Source organism: Amblyomma maculatum, chromosome 1, assembly GCF_055883805.1.
Source record: "Amblyomma maculatum isolate TAMU_Amacu chromosome 1, ASM5588380v1, whole genome shotgun sequence".
Lineage (NCBI taxonomy): Eukaryota > Metazoa > Arthropoda > Arachnida > Ixodida > Ixodidae > Amblyomma > Amblyomma maculatum.
Window position 1 is genome coordinate 305,885,216 of NC_139344.1, and position 21,647 is coordinate 305,906,862.

At 48.9% G+C, this 21,647-nt stretch overlaps 1 protein-coding gene across 1 annotated transcript in view; it reads right to left on the minus strand.

Moving 5' to 3' along the window:
- Positions 1 to 19,041, minus strand: part of LOC146206991 (nitric oxide-associated protein 1) — a 90,220-nt gene extending 71,179 nt beyond the window's left edge. The window contains exons 1-2 of the mRNA XM_084591656.1: positions 17,714 to 19,041; positions 7,307 to 7,603 (exon numbers count right to left, since the gene is read on the minus strand). Coding sequence (XP_084447782.1) covers positions 7,307 to 7,603; positions 17,714 to 18,809 — 1,393 coding nt within the window. The 5' untranslated portion in view covers positions 18,810 to 19,041. The remainder of the gene's footprint in view (positions 1 to 7,306; positions 7,604 to 17,713) is intronic.
- Between the last annotated feature and the right edge of the window lie 2,606 nt (positions 19,042 to 21,647).

Sequence of the window (21,647 nt, forward strand, 5' to 3'; positions counted from 1 at the left end):
ATGTGGAGGAACAGCCAGACGTAGAAAAGAATTAACTGTCGAGAATTGTGGTGGGAGGACGGCCATAAACGAGGAAAAATGGAGAGTAACCGGTAGTCTGCTGTACTGCTGTATTATAGGCGAATGTGACGAATGGTAAAATAGTGTCCCAATTTCGATGATCTGGTGTGATGTACCGTCTGTTGCAGAAGTTTGCAGCCCAACGCGCCGGGCGGAGGAGCAGTATCACTCCCGAGAGGCGGCGTTGCGCCCGCCAGCGCTGCCTGGTGACGCAGCTATAAAGAGTGAGGAGGCTTGTTATCCTTCCCCTCATCCCGCGGCTGAGAGCAAAGATGTGCGATATCAACCGCGGAATGAGGGGAAGAGAACAAGCCTCCTCACTCTTTATAGCTGCGTCACCAGGCAGCGCCGGCGGGCGCAACGCCGCCTCTCGGGAGCGATACTGCTCCTCCGCCCGGCGCGTTGGGCTGCAAACTTCTGCAACAGACGGTACATGGAGATCATATCCGATAAAGTGCGATGAAATCGTTCAGTCAGACTGTTATTCTGAGGATGGTAGTTTGAAGTGGTCTTGTGAAGGGTGGATGATGCGTGCAGAACTTCGGCAACGGCTGTGGATAAGAAGGTCGTTCTGCGGTCACTTAGGAGCACCCGTGGAGCGCCATGCCGCAATACAATATATCGCAAAAAGAAATTTGCAACCTCTTGAGCCGAGCCAGTGGGTACAGGTGCTGTCTCCGCATAGCGCGTAAGGTGGTCCACAGCCGTGATGATCCAATGGTTGCCCTGATCAGAGAGAGGCAGGGGACCATATAAGTCGATGCTGACTACTTCTAATGGTGTGGCGGGACAGGGAAGGGGTTGTAGGAGGCCAGCAGGTGGAGAAGTCGGCCGTTTGCGACGTTGGCACAGGGAGCAGGAAGCGACGTATTTAGCTACACTGGAGGATAGGCCAGGCCAGAAGAACCGTCTCTTCGCGCGGTCGTAGGTTTTGTGAAACCCTAGGTGACCTGCCGTAGCGTCATCGTGTAGAGCCGCTAGGATACTTGGGCGAAGCAAACGCGGGACGACTAGTATCCAGCGGGTTCCCTCAGGGCAATACACATAGCGGAGTAGGATGCCATCTTCGAGCTTGAAGTTGCGTAACTGTCGGCAAAACCTAGCATTGGGTGGTTTCAAAGCACCATTAAGGTGGTCGATGATGGGACGGCAGTAGGCGTCAGCTAGTTGCTGCGAGCGAAGTGCGTGTTTGTTGTCAGAGGTGTCAAACGAAACTGCTGTGATATGCGTCGGAGAGAATCGGCTCTGGTCAGAGGACGAAATACATTGCGTAGAAAAACTGCAGGTCGATGGTGAAAGTGGGCAGCGAGAAAGCGCGTCGGCATCTTGGTGGTGGCAACCCGATTTATCAATGACGTCGAACTGGTACTCTTGTAGGCGTAGAATCCAACGACCAAGTCGGCCTGTCAAACTTTTTCAGCTAAGACAACCAGCAAAGAGCATGGTAATCGGTCACAACTGTGAAGTGGCGACCATATAGATAAGGATGAAATTTCTGAACCGCCCAGACGACGGCAAGACATTCCTGCTCGGTAATGGTATAATTTTGCTCAGCTGGAGTCATGGTCCAACTGGCAAAGTCAATCACTTTCTCACGAGAAGTTGCGTCGCGCTGTAGAAGTACAGCGCCGAGACCGCGACCACTGGCATCAGTATGCAGGATGATTGGAGCGGTGTCGCTAAAGTGGGCAAGAACAGGATCCGATATCAGGGCGTGCTTGAGGTTCTTGAATGCAGTTTCGCACTGTGCAGTCCACACGAAAGCACTGCACGCTTTAAGTAGTTCATGAAGAGGAGCAGCAATAGTTGCAAAATGTCTAATAAAACGGCGGAAATAGGACGCCAGGCCGAGAAAACTGCGTAAATCTGCAGTTCGTTGAGGACGAGCAAAATTCAGGACCGTAATGATTTTTTCAGGGTCTGGACGAATTCCGTCATGACTAACTAGATGTCCCAATATTTTAATTTCATTCTGTGCAAAGTGGCACTTCTTGGTGTTGAGTTGAAGGCCTGCTGAAGCGAGACATGTGAGAACTTCATTCAGGCACGTAAGATGGTCATTCAAAGTTGACGAAAAGATAACAATGTCGTCCAAGTAACATAAACAGGTTCTCCAATTCAGTCCACGAAGTACTGTATCAATCATTCTTTCAAATGTCGCTGGTGCGTTACAAAGGCCGAAGGGCATAACATAAATTTGTAAAGTCCATCGGGAGTTGTGAAAGCAGTTTTTTTCTTTGTCATCTTCGTGCATAGGTATTCGCCAATAACTAGAACGGAGGTCCAAGATCGAGAAATATTCAACGCCTTGGAGAGAGCCAAGGGCGTCATCCATTCGCGGCATCGGGTATACATCTTTGCGGGTAATTTTGTTGAGTGCGCGGTAGTCAACACAAAAGCGTACCGGCCCGTCCTTTTTATTAATTAATACTACTGGAGAGGACCATGGGCTCGTTGAGGGACGAATAATATTACAACAGAGCATGTCATTTACATTTTCTTCAATAACTTTTCTTTCAGAGAGAGAAACCTGATAAGGCCGTCGGCGAACGATAGAGTTACCTTCAGTAAAGATGCGGTGGTGTGCAACACTAGTCCATCCCAGTGGTGGGGTAGTGGCATCAAAAATGGCTTGGTGGTGTCGAAGCAATGTCAGCAGTTCTTGGTGTTGATTAGGCGTGAGGTTCGGATTAATAGTCTTTGAGAGAAAAGGAAGAGAGGTGTCTGTGGAAACTCGCATGCAAGGCAGAGAAGTTCCTTTTGGGAGCACGAGGGATTCACGTGAAGTGTTAGTGGCCTCTACTGTCGCTGAGCCGTTGCGGAACCGGATAAGACTTGACAGGAAGGCAATGCCGCGTGCGAGATGACGATGAGATGGTGCGATGAGTACGTCTCCGTCAGTGATGTGGTTAGAAACAACAGTAAGTAGTTTTTCGTACTGAGGAGGCAAAACAGTATCAGCTGCGGCAATGAGGGGATAATGTCGTTCAGAAAAGTCACATGCAAAATCACTGTCTGTCATATAGATGACACGGTCGTCACAGGAAATTAACGCTGAAGCAGTTGACAAAAAATTCCAGCCAAGAATCATCAGATGCACACAAGGTGAGAGCACAGCAAACTGCACATGGTGGCGGACGCCATCGATAATAACTCGCACAGTACACTTTGTTGAAGGGCACAGAGGAACGTCATTGGCCCGACGCAGTTCAGGTCCACGATATGGTGTTGTCCCCTTTCGTAAGCGGTAGCACAAATCAGCGTGAATAACAAAAATTGCAGCCCCTGTATCAATCAAAGCTTCAACCAATAATCCTTCAGCGAAAACAGAAATCATATTGTAAGAGAGATCAGGAGGACTTTTAGTAATTTCGCAGAGTGCAGTTTGACCTCCAGCAACTGCATCACTTAGTTTTCAGAATGACGGACAGGGAGAGTTGTTGCGGGACGGAGAGGAGAGACTGAGCGGCGGTATGGGGATGGGGAGCGGCGTCGAGATACATGGGCTCCACTAGGCTCAGACAAGGACACTGGAGGCGGAGAGGAGCGACGAGGTGGGCTGGGAATAGACCGGCGTTGATAATATGAACTTGAAGGCAGATCAGTTTCAAAGGCGTCGTAACCATGGCGCTCGCTCTGAAGGCGGCGGCGACAGAAGCGGGATATATGTCCTCTAATGCCACAGTAGTAGCAGACTGGTTGGGAGGGGCGTCTATATACACAGATATGTAGACAGCCAAGGAGCCAGGCAATGAGAGCCCAGCGTTAGACGCACTTCTTTCTCTTCACCTTCCACGCACGAGCGCGCCACTTCGTCCTCCACCTGTAGCAATAGGGTATCAAGTCATTTTTTGTCTCGACGTTGCAAATTAGCTGCGAGAGATACCGCAATGAGTGATTCAGAATCTGTTTTGCATGCGCGGAGTTCCTGATGCGCTGTAGCTTCAGGCAGCATGCACACGTTTTTCGCAATTCACCTTCATCATAATGCAGATTACACAAAAAAAATGATAAAGTTCAATGAGCAAGCAAGGTATTCCAAACAATTTTAGTGATAATGAGAAATTTTGAAGGGCATGCAGAACTGCCCCATTTAACCACAGTGTTTCTGGGCTGCAATCGTTTATTCGAATGATTTGACAGTGCACACTGTCTTTATTCCTGTACACACAGTTTCTTCCATGCAGTCCTTGCTATGCGTGCTGGCATGAAGTGTGAACCGCAGATCGAACGCGTCGCAAAAGACCCAGTTCAAGCTGTCTGGCTGTTGTCATCTGAGATAGATGCGAGCATCCGGTTACCAATAGTTTTGCTTTGTGGGGAACCATCTCCCACCGTTCCCTTTACCCTTTCGCTGTCGGGCGTTTCTGGCCGTGATGTACCCCAGTGTCGGCTTGGTTTCAGGGAACGAGCATAGCGATTTATTTTTGATTATGATTGTTATACAAATAACATAGTCAGCGGAATATGCGCATTTCAGTGTTCTACAGGTGTTGTTAATTAACATCATCATCATTATCAGCCTGATTATAAATTAGACAAATGAGGATAATATAAGAAAAAACTGCTCGATACTTCTTGAGAGACCTAATCCAAGCTTGACTCAAATTTATAACGAAATGAGCCATCGCTCCAGTCTGCAGTCGAAGGTCCCGCGCGGTCAGCCATCCGAAAGTAACCGCGCGCACGGAGGGCGCACTTTCGGTGGCCCGCACAACGGAGATAAATGGCACATTGTGAAATCAAGATGACAGAGGGAGATGAAAAGAGGCTAAAACAACCTCCTTTGCTGCTGCTAGCTGCAAGCATGGGCGCGGCAAGAGCGAGCGAAAGCAGCGATCGAGTCGTGTGTCGACCTATTGGAGAGGCAACAGGCGCGAGCCCCTGAACGTGACGCGTTGCAGCAGACACAACAACAGAATAAAAATAGAAACCTGCAAACCTGCGGCAGATAGCAGAACAACCCTTGAACCTGCAACTGCACGCACGCACCATGAAACGCGCACCGCATGATCGTTTAGCGAAGATAGAGTAGCCCGCACAGAGCGACCGCGCCCCCCAGCAAAGGTGGTGGGGGTGGGCGCGGCCGCTCCATACTCTTTAGTATATACGTACCAACACAACGCAGGGCGAAAATACAAACTTGTAGAAAGATTATGACAGATGGCGCAGCTTGTCCAAGTGCCAGCTTCACGCTCAGGCGCAAAGTTTTGAATGCACGATAGAGAACGTACCGGTACGTCGGTGACACTGTGGGGGGAAGCGCGAAAACGTACCGGTACGTTCGTGACAGCGAAAGGGTTAAAATCAGTTTTCCCCATTGATAGCTACCCTAGCTATCACAAGACAGTGCCAGCGTGGATAGTTAACGTTAATGTTAGCTACCAAGGCGCCAGCGTTGCGGCAGCAAGAGCGCCAAGGAAGGCCTCGTTCCTGCGCACACGGGGAAAGCCAAGAGTATTCGGCATTGGGAACTGGATGCAAGCGGACGCATCCTCGCGGCACTGCACAGTCACCGGTGAGGTGAAGCCTTGTGGGACTTTTCCCACCTGCCCGTCCTGTCCGGCCTCGGAGTTTATCCCCTGCCCTAGCGTGGGTGAACATTCGCCCATAACCTTGCTGGTGAGTCGGATGACCTAGATTCATTAGCGTGTTTCAGTGCTAGCTGGCGTTGTTGCTATTGCAGCAATAAATGCCTGTGTGTTCTCAGCACGTGTTATTCCTTTGTTCCCAAGAGCACGGCCCGCAGTGGTCAGCATGCGCTCGGTAGCGCACACGATCACTGGATGGGGTCCACAGTTTGGACTGTCAGCCGCGACTAAGCGGGGAAAACGCATTTGTTCCCCTATTACAACACCACAGCTTTTGTTTCCTTTTTGGCATTCGATACCTTGCTTTGCCACTGGAGCACCATGATCATGCTTTCCACATCTGGTACAGCAGTTTCTCATGCGGCAGCGGCTGTCGCCAGCGCGGGTGAAGCGGGCGCTCAAAGCTCCTCGACAGTGCTCTGATCTGGCTTCATCCACCCCCGTGTTATCGGTGACTGGTTGCGATGAGAACAAAGGGCGGATAGAAGAGCGAAGCTCAAGTGCACATGGGTTGAACAGCGGAACAAAACATCTCAAAATTAATGTCCTCAGTTCAGTCAACATCTTTTCTGTACTGCTGGGCATTCTTTGAGAACCTGAAATTCAATCCTGCTTGCATTTTATACGTTTAGCGGGCAATAAGTCGGATCTACAACTGCCAATTCGTGCGTAAGGGTCTTATTGGACTGACCGTATTTACTAGTGCAATAAAATTATGCAATATGTTTCTAATGATTTTGAAAGCTGAAATAGAGGACAATAAGTGGACAAAGTTTAAAAAATATCAAAAATGGATTCTTTTTTTTTTTAACTGTCCTCACAAATTTCCATTGTTGGCTTTTTTTCTTTAAATATATAAATATGAGATTTAGCAGTCTTATAGACAAGTATGCTGAGAACATAGTGTGAAATTATTGCTGTTCTTACCATGATAAAGGCCTGCAAAGTAGGTAGAATTTCATTTCCTGGGTCGATTTTGAGAAATTTTATAGAAACATCTACATTACCCAGAAAAGTGAAAATTGACTGAATACAAATAAAAACATGCATATGTTTAGTCAAATTTCAGCTACATAACATTATCTTTTGTGTAATTTATAAGCCAAAAGAGCAAAGAAGATAAGTGCAGCACTCCACCTCTTCGTCACTATTAATTCCCTGTGCCTCGAAAAAATTTTTTCCAGCAGAGCCAATTGCAGATCTCTTCTTTCCAGTCATCAGACAATAATATATAAAATTGTGAAATAATTATAAAAGGTCGACCGGCCATGCTTTGCTTGATCTTACGTGGAAACACCCGACTGCTTTTCCTTCTTTCCTATAACTACAGCAGAGTGCAATACCTTACTGTACGAAGTTGCCGATATGCCATCCATTGGATCTTCTGTAATGGCCATGACACCCTATCTATGATCCAGCATTTCTTTGTAATGATACTTTCTTTGGTTCACTGTCTAGATGCCTTTAGAACTTTAGATTTTTTTTTTCTTTGCTTACTGCGCATTCTCCCATGGCTGACTGTCAGACACATATTTTGTTTCCCTGCCGTTGTCAAAATGCAACTCGGCAACATTTCAAGAACATTGTATCCACTCCTGCTCCGACTGCCAAGAGGCATATGGCAGTATTTAATAAACAATAAATACAAATCTTACCGATAAGGGTGGCATACTCAGGCCGTAGTGTTGAGCGGTACAACTGCTTTCGACGAAGCACCTCCTCTTTAAGAGCCCAGCTGTCACGTGCCAGACGCCGCGAACGCAGATGCAACTCCCAACCACGGGGCCGCAGAACAGGAAACTTGAGCAGATTCAGCGTTGTGCCAGGCCAGACGCTTGTTGTGGCTCGATGGACAAGATCGGTAGCTTGCTCCTGGCACAGGTCAGATTGCAGCAGTGCATTGAAAAGGGTTGACTTCCCGACATTGGTGCAGCCCACCAGGTAGATGTCACCTGCCCAATAAATACAATGCCCAAACTATGCTAAGTTGGACGGCAAACACCACTCAAAGGAAGTCCTTGACCAATTGCCTGCAGTTAATCAGATTTTAGAGGCGCAACTGCCATTCACATATGCTTTCATGCTAGGGATTAACCACAAGTGACAACATTATTTATCCCACGAGAATCGATCGAAACCGCTGGCTGGAGGCCCTCCTCCGAGGGACATTCGCAGCTGCATCTACATTATTTACAACGATGGCAGCATTAAACCTCAACTACTTAAAGGGCAACTCCAGAGGTTTTTCGACATTCGAATATTCTGGTAAAAATTTTACTGTAGGTTTTCTGCCCTGACGCATTCTGCCAAATTTGGGTGCCGTACAACAATTCATTCGCACGCAACCCAATTTTAAATGTGCAGATTTCGTGGCTTCAGCTGAGGTGATTTCTGCAGGCAACACTGCATTTGTGATGACACAAACATTATTATTGCCTGCATTATTGCCCAATCCCCGTGTGATCATGAAATTTTGAGGCCTGTATTAGGTTATCTAAGACATTTCATGTACTGTGTGATAATTTCCATACTTTATTTCCCCCATCCAAAGCACATGAGAGTCTTTTTTCAATACTGTATGTGACGTCACCGTTTCGTGAACTGGAACGTCATTTCTTGCCATGAAAGCAGTTTCACTTTCGATTTGCTCTTTTTTGTTTTTAAAAATTGTTCTACTTGGAATTTTGAAGAGCGTTTTTTTGTGTTGGCGTCAGGACATACTGAAGAATTTAATGCACTCAAAAACTCAAAATGTGGAAAAAGCCACCGGAGTTGCCCTTTAAACACTACAGCACTCTGGGCAAGATGCCACCATACAAATGACATTTACGGTGCCATTAGGGCCATGGTTATGTGATGAAAAAACTCCAATTTCATTCTGCAGATAAAGCAACAGCAGGGACTGTCTGTTGTAGGCAGTAGCCACATGCAGTGGCTCGGCCGGTCAGCTTGGCTGCGCTGCTGCGTGCTCGCACAACGCTCGCTGCGGCTGGCACGTGTCTCGTGCCTGTGTTTGCCTGGAATAAATCTGTCCTGTAGGCATCTCAACATGGTGTCAGCAGTCAGATCAATGCAATTCCCACAATAAACTCTGCCGGGGCTGCTTCCTCTTCGGTGGCATACGTCACAGCAGCGTCTATGGCTTGGACTATGCGGTCAAAACATGGCGTCTTTCATCATACAACTGCCCGAGGCCTTCTGCTCCACGAATGGCCGAAGGAAGTGTTTTGAGCGTTTCTACACGGCTTCCAGTCTCTGCGACAAGCCAGGGTCGCACCAAGTTGACACGCTGCTTTACTTGATGGGCGACCAGCCTGCAGACGTTTTCAGAACCTTCCAACTCACCAGTGAGAATACCCAGAACTTAGAACGCGTCCTGAAGAAGTTCAACAGCTACTTCATATCACGGCATCTGTGAATGGACACGCTTCAACACGAGGGTCCAACACGACGGTGAGTCAGTGAATGACATTGCGACTGCACTTCCCACTCTTTCCAACCAATGTGAATATGGCACCCTCCGAGAGGAACTGGTTTGCGGCAGACTGGGTGTCAGCATTCAAGATCAGAAATTGTGAGCAAGACTACAACTTGACGCTGACCTTACTCTCCAGAAGGCACTTGAGTCCATCAGGCAGGTCGAAAGCGTATATCAGAAACAAGCAGAGCTTCACCTCGAAACGCTGACCGTCAATAAAGTTGCTTCAGGCAGACAGCACGCCAGGCATCCCACAAGCGCTACTCATGAATCAAGACCACATCTGCGTACAGCTGACAAAGTTTCGATTTTGTGTCGTTGGTGCAGAAAAGGCCCAGCGCGCTCACAGGTATGCAAGGGCTGCCACAAGAAGGGCCACTACACGTCTGCATGTTAGGCTGGGTGGACACCATTGAAGCAGCGGGACCCGACAGCGAAGGTGCATTTTTCGGAACCATCTTGTCCTTTGATATGTCGACGTGGGAGACAACGATCTTCGTGCAAGGCTTCAAGATCGACACAGGCACCGACGAATCTGTCCTTCCAACTACGACTTTCAGCATGCTCCGACATCAACCTCCATTGTCGTGTACTCGTCGGCAGCTCTACGGTCCTGATGGGAGACATCTCGCAGCTAAAGGCGTAACGCATCTTCAACTCGCCTATCGTGGACGTGAACCGCTCCCAGACGTCTACGTGCTGAAAGATATCCACACTCCCCGACTCGGCAAGCACGTCATCAAAGACTTGCAGAAGCCAGCATTCATCAGCGCCATAGTAAAGATGTCTTCGAAACAGCTTTCCTGCAAGGAATGCTACATGCAATTCACTGGCCCCGTGCCCTGCATGGACCACCTTCAAAGTACCAGGCACCGCAAGAAGCCGATGTGAAAAAGTACTCCACAATAAATAGACAGGAATTAAAATGGTGCATTCGTTACATTATCTTGTCCCTAACCTGACAGACACATAAGCAGGGGTGCAACAGCTCAAATAGGATTTGTAGCAATTTTTGGAGCAGCAGAATTGTAGCTTTGGAGCAGTAAAATCCATATTTGGAGCAGCTCAGAGGAAAAAAAATACTGGACTTTGCAGCACGAATTCAACTTTGGAGCCATTAAACATGGAAGAAACCTTACTTTCGGCACAAAAAATGAAAAGATGTGAATATCTGATGGTATGAATGTGATCCAAAGGAAATCTAGCAAGGGCCAATCACCGGCACTGTGTGTACCTATTTTTGTAAATAAGCAGCTCGTACTACAAAACATACTATCACACTGAAAAAAAAAAAAAAAAAAAAAGAGAGAATGTGAGCCTTAAAACCGAGGAGGTTAATTTTTCAAATTTCGGGGACCGGAAAAAAAAGTGGAAAAAGCTAGAGAATATGCAATTCTTTTTTTTTTTTTGCATGTAGCGCGGTTTGACAATCTCAATCACAGGATATTATCTTGCTCGCAAGACTTATAAAACACTGTTTTACTCTCTGCAAAATCCACAGCTTATGTCGTGCGTGGGCAGCTCCAGAAGAGCTCAATTCGAAGCTGCGACTACGATTAGTCTGTGCCCAAAAGCGAGCCCAGTACAAAAACAAAACAAAAACAATGTTCATTCAAAAGCAGACACAAAGAAAAAAAGAAACAGCAACCAAAAGGCGAAAGGGCAGGTGCCGAAAACAGATGAGAGAGCAAGTAGTAAACAAAGAAAGCTGATGAGCGAGCACGTCCGCGTCTTCGGCCCGTGATTTGGGCTTTCTATGGACTGGCGATGACTCTGGATGTTAGATCATATATTTCGTGCACAGAGCAGACTTCATAGTATTTCGACCTTCCAGCGCCCATAAATGTTAACTTTGGCAGTCTTGGCCTCCAATGCGGCTAGAGATGGGCAAGACGACTGACGATCCGGTCACTAAAGTGAGCTGGCTCACCTGAACGGCTCACTAGCTCAATTACATCTGCAGAGGTAAGTGGGTCACTCAGGAGGGGCCGGATCTATATATATATATATAGGGTAGAAGAATTTCCTAGGGCTAGGTTGGTTATGCTTGAAAGAAACTAGACGAGGTGAAGAACATTATACTTTTCTTGGCGTTTCGGCCGGGGACCGCCTTTCGTCTGAAGGTCGGTATATATATATATATATATATATATATATATATATATATATATATATATACCGCGGCCGTAGAGGAGAAAAAGTGACATACAATATATATATATTGTAAAATGGGGGTTTATTGAGCAGGTCAGCAGGACTCAATCAGCAGGACTGGGCAGATCAGCGGCGAGCACAGCGACAGCGAACACAGTCAGATCCAACACGCGCAGCGATCACGATGCCACAGCCTGGAATGTTCCTCGTGTACTTCTTCCTCTTCACAATTACCCGCGGGACAAAGAGGAGATATCCTGGTGACTTACGGCGTGAGCAAGACGGCAGGGTCGTAATAGGGTTTAAGGCGCTGGACGTGAACAATCTCGCGTCCGCACTGGCGTAGATCATGAGACGGCGTAAGAGGTTCCACCACATAATTAACCGGAGAGGTGCGCTCCAGAACTCGGTATGGGCCATGGTATTTAGCAAGAAATTTTGAAGACAGTCCAGGATCATTGGAAGGTATCCACAGCCACACAAGAGCGCCAGACGAGAAGTCCGGTGTCGAGTGTTGGTTGTCACGGTTGGATTTATGGCGGTACTGGGTGTTAGCCGTGAATGCACGGGTGGGTAATTTGTCGACAGTCTTCAGCATGCTGGGCTGCTTGAGATGCAGGAGCATACTCTGATAAGTCTGGCTGATACGGGAGTATGATGTCTATTGTAGCAGAGGGGTGACGGCCGTAGAGGAGGAAAAATGGAGAGAAGCCAGTAGTAGACTGCGTTGCGGTATTGTAAGCTTAAGTGACATACGGAAGAACGAGGTCCCAATTTGAGTGGTCGGAGAGAGCATTTCGCCAAGGGTACGATTGAAATGCTCAGTGAGGCCATTATTAGTCTGGGGATGATAGGCGGAGGTGGTTCTATGAATAATGTTGCACTTTGTGAGCAAGGCTTTCACAACCTGACTCAAGAAAACGCGTCCTCTGTCGCTGAGCAGCTCTTGAGGTGCGCCGTGGCAAAGAACAAATCGCTGCAAAATGAAGGAAGCTACTTCTGACGCTGTGGCAGATGGAAGTGCGGCGGTTTCTGCATACCTCGTCAGATGATCAATGGCTACGATAGCCCAGCGGTTGCCGGCTGCAGTGTAGGAAAGCGGCCCGTACAAATCAATGCCGACGCGGTCAAAAGGGCGTAGTGGGCTGGGTAACGGCAGCAGCTCTCCAGCGGAACGTTGAGGAGATGGCTGGCGACGTTGACAGGTGAGGCATGAGCGAACGTACTTGAGTACGAAGGTGTACATGCCCCGCCAGTAGTAACGCAGCCGGAGACGAGTGTATGTCTTGAAGACGCCCGCGTGACCGGATTGTGGGTCAGCGTGGAAATAGTCAAAGATTTGCGAACGTAACTGCCGGGAAATAACTAGCAACCACTTGCGGCCATCTGCGCAGTAGTTGCGGCGGTAGAGGAGGTTATCACAAATGGCGAAGTGGGAAGCATGGCGGCGGAGAGCACGCGATAGAGAAGCAGCTGTACGATTGGAGATAAAATCGAGGAGAGAATTTATCCAAGGATCTTGCCGCTGCGCTGACGGCATGTCATTGATGTGAAGCGATGGCGGGGAATTGTCGGAAGAGGAAAGGCTCACGACCTAAGCTGTAAGGGGGCAGCGGGAGCGGTAAACAACGCGGTCATCATATTCCCGAAGGCGAAGAGCCCATCTTGCCAGTCTGCCGGACGGGTCTTTCAGTGAAGAAAGCCAGCAAAGAGAATGGTGGTCCGTCACTACGTCAAAAGGGCGGCCATAGAGGTAAGGGCAGAATTTAGTAAGAGCCCAAATAATCACTAAGCACTCTTTTTCAGTGACAGAGTAATTGGATTCAGCCTTCGTGAGTGTACGGCTAGCATAGCCGACCACATATTCAGTATAACCTGATTTGTGCTGAGCGAGCACAGCGCCGAGACCAATACCCCTGGCGTCCGTGTGGACCTCAGTAGGCGCTGTGAGGTCGAAGTGACGTAGGAGAGGCGGTGCCGTGAGGATGCGACGTAAAGTATTGAAGGCATCGTCGCACGTTGGCGACCATGACGAAAGGTCGGAACTGCCGGACAGAAGGTCTGTCAAGGGAGCAGCAATTGAAGCAAAATTTCTAATAAAGCGGCGAAAGTAAGAGCACAGCCCGAGGAAGCTACGTAGATCTTTGATGGAAGTCGATTTGGGAAAGGCTGCTACGGCTCGAAGTTTGGCAGGATCTGGAGATACACCTTCTTTGGAGACAACATGGCCATGAATGGTGAGCTGGCGGGCGGCAAAACGACATTTTTTCAAATTCAGCTGCAGTCCGGCATCAGATAGGCAGGTCAAAACGTGCTTCAGACGGTAAAGGTGTGTGTCAAAGTCAGGAGAAAAGACGACAATGTCGTCGAGGTAGCAGAGGTACGTCTTCCACATTAGGCCACGCAAAATTGTATTCATCATCCGCTCAAATGTTGCCGGAGCATTACAAAGGCCAAACGGCATAACTGTAAATTCGTACAAGCCGTCGGGAGTTACAAAGGCAGTTTTGGGGCGACCAGCCGCTTCCAGGGGAACTTGCCAGTACCCGGAATGTAAATCTAGGGAAGAAAAGAGCTCGGCGCTTTGCAAACAACCGAGAGCGTCGTCGATGCGTGGGAGAGGATAGACGTCCTTTCGCGTAATCTTATTCAGGCGGCGATAATCAACACAGAAGTGGATAGAACCATCTTTCTTTTTTACGAGGACAACAGATGACGCCCAAGGGCTGCTTGAGGGCTCAATCACACCATTCAGAATCATTAGGTCGACTTGCTCTTCGATAGCCTGGGGTTCGGTTGCAGACACACGATAGGGGCGCCGTCATAGTGGTGCGTGGGTGTCGGTGTCGATGCGATGAGTGACTAGAAGTTTGACCCAAAGAACTTTGATGAGAGTTGAAGGAGGAGCGAAATTGATGTAGTAGGTTCAAAAGCTAAGTGCGCTGCGCTGGAGGAAGATCAGCGTCGATGGAACGGAGGAACAAGTCTGTAGACGGGGGAGCAGGCGTAGGTGAAGGGGGGCTGAGCGCTGTCACGGCAGAGTGCGAAGCTTCGTCAGGTTCCTCAGAGATCAGAAGAGATGCGATTGGCTGGATACTGCCGAGGCATTCACCATGGCGCAACGCAGTAGCGGAGTTAAATGGATTAGAGACCCATAACATGGAAAGGCCAGCGGAAATAGCGAGCACAGCGTAGGGCAAAGGAAGGCACTTGCGGCGCAGGAAAGTATGGGCTGGTGTGAAGAGAACAGTCTCATCACTAACAGAGGCACAAGCGACACGAACAAGCACAGAAGAGCAGGGAGGAAGGTTGATATCTTCGGCGACGAGGGCTTTAGCACAGGAATTTTGTGGATCAACGTTTGGTAAGGCATCGGGCAAAGTCGAGAACCCCACTTCAGCTCGTGCACAATCGATAATAGCAGCATGACGCAACAGGAAATCCCAGCCTAAAATTACAGCGTGTGAGCAACTTGGCAGCACGACGAACTCAATCGTATAAAGGCAGTTCTGGATAAGTACTCGAATGGTGCACGCTGCTAAAGGCTTGATATGCTGAGCGCTGGCCATTCGCAACAAAAGTCCCGCAATTGGCGTCTTCACTTTCTTTAAAGAGCTACATAGTTTTGCGTCCATAACCGAAATCACAGCACCAGTGTCAATTAGAGCCATGACAGCAACGCCCTCGACGAAAACTTCAATAAGGTTGGCCGGCGACAGATGAGTTCTCGCCTCAGGAACTGCAGCCTCTAGTTTTCCTCACGTGAAGCGTTCTGTCGACGTCGCATCGGAGAGATAGAGCGGCGTCACGGTGACGGTGAACGGCGGTCGGACATGGCTGAGCGGTCTGGGGAGAAATGATGGCTGGCTGGAGGCTCAGTAGGCGCGGAATACTGAGGCGTTGAAGACCAGTACCCAAAACCATGAGTAGGTGGCGCCGACACTGGGAGACGGTTTCGACAATAACGAGAAATATGTCCAGCCAGCCCGCAAGTGTAACAAATTGGCCGGTTATCTGTCGTGCGCCAGGGATTGCGCGGTCTTGGAGCCAACTGAATAAACTGCGCAGGTTCTCGAGCAGATTGGAAAAATACAGCGCAGAGAAACTGTTGAAAGCCAGTGCATGTGTGTCCTATGTGTCTTCATTTTGTCCTCGTCCTTCTCTGCGCTGTATTTTTCCATCATGAATAACCAACACGCCCAGACTGCTACGGTCCCAAGCAGGACCAGGAGGCGGCTGAACGTAGGCAGGTTGCGGCGGAGCATATGTAGGTGGTGGTTGGGCCGCAACAGCCGCATATTTCAACGGGGCTGCGACAGGCATAGATTGAGGGGCTGGAGGAAGAGATTCAGCTACTTGTTCCTGAATAATCTGGCGCAAACTGCGAGTTAAGTGTGAGGAAGGCTCTTCATGGCAGGACATAAGGCAGAGCTGTCGAGCAACTTCTTCCCGAATGAAGCTCTTGATTTGTGGCAGCAGCGCAGAATGTTCAGCTGCATCTGTCAGGCCAGCAAGCGACTCAGAGTGCATGGTCTTCGCGCGAGTTATGGCCCTTTGTTTGCGCAGTTCATACTGCGCAGTGTATACGAACCTTCTTCTACTTTTCCTTTAATTATCTTTCCCCTGAACAGATTACATTACTAGATTATGTGATTATTGAAGTAAAATTAAAAAAAAAAAGACATAAATTACAATCCCCAATGCTTTCCCTGGCCTCGCCGACTGTTGGCTTCTTTCCTTCATGTATTATAACGAGCACCCTCATTTCCCCTTCATTTATCTGCTTGTAGCTTGTGGGGGTCTCGGTTCTGGCAGTCTTGAAGCCACAGGTAGCGTAAGAGGTTTCTAGCACAGCTTTCGCCCTCGCTCTTGATCACGTTCTACGTGACGCTGGCGGTAACACAGGACGTTCCACGTCCGCCGCTATGGTTGAGGGTGGCGCTGGGGAACACTCAAGGTTCGTATACAGACAACATTAATACCCAAGAAAGTAGCAGAGGGGACAGCGGCCGATGTAGCTCAGTTGGAAGAGCACCGGACACGATATTCAGAGGTTGTGGGTTCGGTTCCCACCACCGGCACGTTGTTTTTTCTTCTACTTTGCCTTTAATTATCTTTCCCCTGAACAAATTACATTACTAGATTATGTGATTATCGAAGTAAAATTTAAAAAAAAATTCGTCGGCATGGAACGAAACCACAAAACTGCAAGACAAAAAAAAAAGTGTGAGCACCAGCAGCAGTGCGCGAAGCCAATGGGTTGATTGTGACAGTGACAAGGAAGGGTGGTATAGTTGCTTTTTCGCTTTGGATTTTGAAAAATATCACCCAGCTCCGACAGACAAGGCTCACTGAACAAGAGAGAACCGGCTTTTCAAAAGAACCACCTCACTCGCTCTCCAAAAGAATGACGCACTCCGCTCAAAAAACAGCTGAGGGCGAGGAAATTATTGCGAATCTTGCGAGAAAGGGCAGGATCGAGGTTGCTTTCTCGCATCGTTAATAGATGGCGCGGAAGTCGCACCCACCTGTGACGGAAAGGTTCACTGAACGAAAGAACCAGCAACCAGCTCTGCGAAAGATCCGACGGCTGCGACTTTGCGGAGCGAAATGGCTCACCCGCTTTTTGAAAGGAGCGACTCGGAAGATCCGGCTCGCTCCGGAGCAACCCATCCCTAATTGCGGCGTTATGAAATTCAACACCACTGCAATTTCCCGACCTGCTAAATAAATTTCACATGTACCATCTTATAACTGACAAAAACGGGTGAATCTATCGATGAGACAGCATAAGAGCAACCTTGCTGTACACCCAGCAAAATACCATGAGCCGCATAAAAACTACAGCTACACCCACTAAAAGCATGCAACGCCTAAAACACATTGTTGAAGTATTGATCTAAAATCACAAGTACCACAACAGCCCTTTTTGCAGTGCGACGCCGTAGCAGTGGTGCCGATCATTATAAACGACCCTTTTGCGGCATGGAGACGCTTCACCTACCACATGAGCTGTGACCCGTGCGGTGAAGCATCCTTCAACCGCTACGGTTCAGCGTACTCAAAGAGTGGAGGAAGCTTGTGGAGACATGAGAGAAAACTATGAATAGCCATCACAAAATAAAACTAATTTTAAATGCCAGTGATGCATGCTGCAGTATCTGGAACGCCGCGACTGGCCATATCACGGCCACAGAAAATTGTCCCTGAGTATGGCAAATTTTTGCGTCTTCTCGGGGCATTCTGACGCAGCGTGATGCAAATTTAATAAATTTCATGCTTATGGCACAGAAATATGCAGCTGTATCAAAATGGCGCAATTGGCGTAGCTGTTGCACCCTTGCATAAGGCAACTCCATTCATGTTTTCCAGTGGCATGTTAAACAAAAGATGCTCCGCTCTAGTAAAAAAAGAAAAAAAAGTCTGGCACCTTTCATGCGCCAGGTGTCGTGGAGGCTTGTGATGAGGTCTTCAATTCCATAGCCTGTCTTAGCACTGATGAGGCACACACCCCGCAGGTTATGGCTAAGGCCAGCACTTTTAAGTGTCTGTGTCACGCACTCCTTGACATGTGACAAATAGCCTGGCGCATCACAAGGAAGAAGGTCCACCTTGTTGGCAGCTACCAATACAGGCTGCTGGGGTCCCAGCAGCTCAGGAAGATCCGGCCATATACTGCACGGCATGTCGGTTAGGTCGAGCAGCAGCAGCAGAAGTGCCTTGCGGCGGCTAACCTCCGCCAAGACACTCCTGTATGCGTCCTGGTCAACCTTCACATTCAGAGCTGTGTTGTAGTGCTGCAGGAAGATGCAACGCTGGCACAGATGCTGCCGCAGCTTATTTTCCTTCAGTTCCGTGAAAACCTCGGCTGGCAGGAAGCCTGGGATAGCAGTGTCACTGCAGTGCAGAAAGGCACCACAACCGCTGCACGGAACCTGACTGGGAGGTACTGTAGCATCCGCACTGCCATAACTTGCGCGCCACACTTCAGAACGGATCTCCGCCAGGTCTTCACTGATGTCCAAATTCTGCCTAGCTGACTGTAAGGCAGCTATGTACTTCGACACGGCTTCAAATCTTTCACGCGATGGCTGGTTAACTGTCAGTTCAAGTGTCGCTGGGGGTTGAAGGGAGCTAGTATGTGCCGTGAACTGCTGAAAAGGAAACTGGTACTTTTTTTCAGGTTCCTTGCCTGTTTCTGGAGCAGTGTCAGTTTCTTCTTTTTTGACAAAATTTACAAGCTGGGGGTACAGTTTTTGTAACTGTTCAGCATCTGACTGCACAAGCTGTGCGAAGTAAGCAGGCAAAGTACTACCACGCTCTTCCTTTTCTAACTTTCTTCGCAACATTTGTCTAGCTAGACGCACCTTGTTGAAGCCCAGACCCATGTAGGAAATCGGTACATCTTCCGCATCTGAGCTACATAACCGTTTACAAGGCGATGAAAGTGAACGCTGGCGTTTGCTTAACGCACTGCTTGCCGCAAGTATGTAGCGAGAGATGCAACAGTTCGTCAACAGCCACATCTTCAACGGCCTCTGATGGATCTTCTTCGTCAACACAACTACGTCGGCATCTCGCAGGACTCAACACTGAAATGTTGAACAGGCGCGAAGTCCAAAAACATGTCAACCGCAAAGCACGCACACGTGGATCCCACCCTACGACTATCTACGACCATGCCTACGACCCGTTCCACATGTTGCGACGCGCACGGCAAAATTCGGTCGCACTGTTGCTATAGTGTGCCTTGAATATAGTGGCTAGTGTGACGAGAGCCCGCGCTTCCCTATGGGTGAGGATGGCGCTGTTTGCAATGAAAGCCAATCGTTAGCGGCAGAGGGCGCTGCTTGTCGGGAGGGTACCACCTGAGCAGACGATGCAGTTTTCTCGCTTCAGAATACGGCAATCTGTTGGTGTTGTGCGTGCGTGTTAAACCTGCTTCTGCGCGTCTTTTGCTTTCACGAAGGTGCAGCAGTTTATTTACGGTGTAGGTGTTTGCTCATGTGAGTCGTTCCGCACTTCTACCTGCTCGGCGACGATTGCATCGGTTTTTTTTTTTTTTTCGCGTTTTGTGCGCGCGTTCTGTGCTCGCCTGTATGCCTTCTTTTTTACTGTGTCGCCAGTGGTGAAGCGCGGTTCCTGATTGTTGTTCCCAGTGCCTCTCACTAAACTGCAGAGAAAAATGCCAAAGAGAAAGCGGTGGTGCACAGAGAAGACTTGCTTTTTTGGCAAACGGGGCTACCGCTAGAACAAGGAGCGTACGTATTACTGCGCTATCTGATGCTACGTAAGTACGCATTCTGTACAATGGGAACGAAGCATCGATAGAAATGACGGAAGGTAAACGGCAACTGCTTTTGTTGGCGAGAAACATTTTTAGAGCATGCAGTTATATTCACAAGGATGGAAACTTGGGCGAGTCGGTAACGGTGCTCCATGACAGTGTGTAGCACAAAGAGTGTGCACAATCAGGCGCTACAGACAGCACCTGTGTTGTGTACCTTTTCTGTGTCCCTCGATTGTCCTTTTGCGCTGCACATATGTCATATGGATGCAGTTATATATTAGGCGCATATGTTTCACCGTAAGCAAGGCATTACCAACGAGCTTCCTCGCGATGAACCGGCCGCGTCTGGTGCATATTGTGTATCTGAGAAAAAAAAAAAAACTTCGTCAGCTTCTTCATTCAAAAGATGGTGACTACGGCAAAACTATGTGTGCAATCATAGGCCGCGATGTACCTTAGCCGCTGTAAGTAAAGGTTCCTCGTTTGTGCTCTGCTGTTCATGCAATTCTGCCATATGTGCATGTGTTTGTTATTACATATACATAAGAGGAGTGTTGCGTGACTTTGTTTCCTGTGTTGTTCGCATATACAATATATAAATAAAACTGCGCGTACGTGTTTACTTGTCAGCAAGTGTACAGTGCGCAGAAAGAACCATATATGCATGTCAATAAAAATGAAGTATTTCACTTTGTTCCAGAGATTACAATTATATTTTGCATCAATAAATGTCTATGCTTTAATTGTTGTTAGAATGGAAATTCTGGGTTTCCCTTTGTGAGCACGGGATGTCCGGGAGTAAGATGCTCAAACTTCGCAGAAGCCTTCGCAAGCAAGAAGCGTTAAATACGTGCGCCGCTTCCAGTCCAAGACAAAACACCCACCCTGCAACTTGTAGTCAGCGGCTTCAGTTATACCTGAGGTCTGTTGCGACTTAATGAGAGCTGAAATGCAGTGCAAGCAACCCTCTTGCCGAAGATGTGAGAGCGCGGTAGGCAGCAGACAGCGCGGCTGGTACCCACCCAGTTTGCAGCGCTCCTGGCGGCGGCCGCCGGCATTCATCGCTCATGGTGCCACCCGGGAGGCCTCGGTCGGCACACTAGCCAATATTTTTCGCAATTCGCAAGCTATTTTAACATGCTGCGTCATCTGTCGAGCAGTGAGACAAGCTCCATCCCGGTCGTTGGTGCGCTTGCCTCGCTGATGATGATGATGATGATATAACGGTCGTGCCCTTTGCAACGGGTGGACGTCGGGCTAACCGAGTCCGACCAAAATGAAAAATTAAAGTACAACACCAAAAAAAAATAAAAAATAAAAAAAAAAGTATGTGCTGTGCTAGCGGTGCTCCTGGCACCATCAGTCAACACCACGCACCACGGCCCACCACTCAGCCAGGCGGCGCTTGCAGGCTGCTACTGCTAAAGCCCCTGTTTAACCTGTCCAAACCCGAGAGGATGGATGGAATATAGGAGCGTCCCCTTTGAATCGGGGTGGTAGCAGTAGCTATCATGCTCATTTGCTCAGTAGCTATCATGCGAGAGCTTCTGACAGCGTAGCGCTCTCTAGGGGCGGTGTCTCGAGTCCGCGACAATGGAGGACGAGGTGCTCCACTGTTTCTCCCGCCACTCTCCACACACCCGACACTGCGTACACAACACTGCTGTCTCGAAGCGGCTGCGGTACTGCAGCGTACGGAGAGCCCCAGCCCGGGCCTCGAACAGGAGGCTGCTAGCACCGCTGTTCTCATATAGCGGCACAGGCGCGATGTCTGTCTTGTGCAGGTGGTAGAAGAAGAGAGTAGACTTCTTCTCCATATTTGCAGCCCACACCTCCCGCTCAATGTGCTGCACACGATCACACACTTCAGCCGTCCACTTCGTCACGGTGTCGGCCACAATTCGATCTCGAAAAATGCCGCAGTCCTTTTCTATCGCGTAGAGGCGACGTGTCCATGCCGTGCGGACGCATGTTGCTGCCAGGTATTCAAACACACGGCGGGCCCACCGGTCTCGGGGCAGGAACCGCAGGCGGCCAAGGTAGACCAACTTGCTCTTGGCCTCCCGGGCTTTGA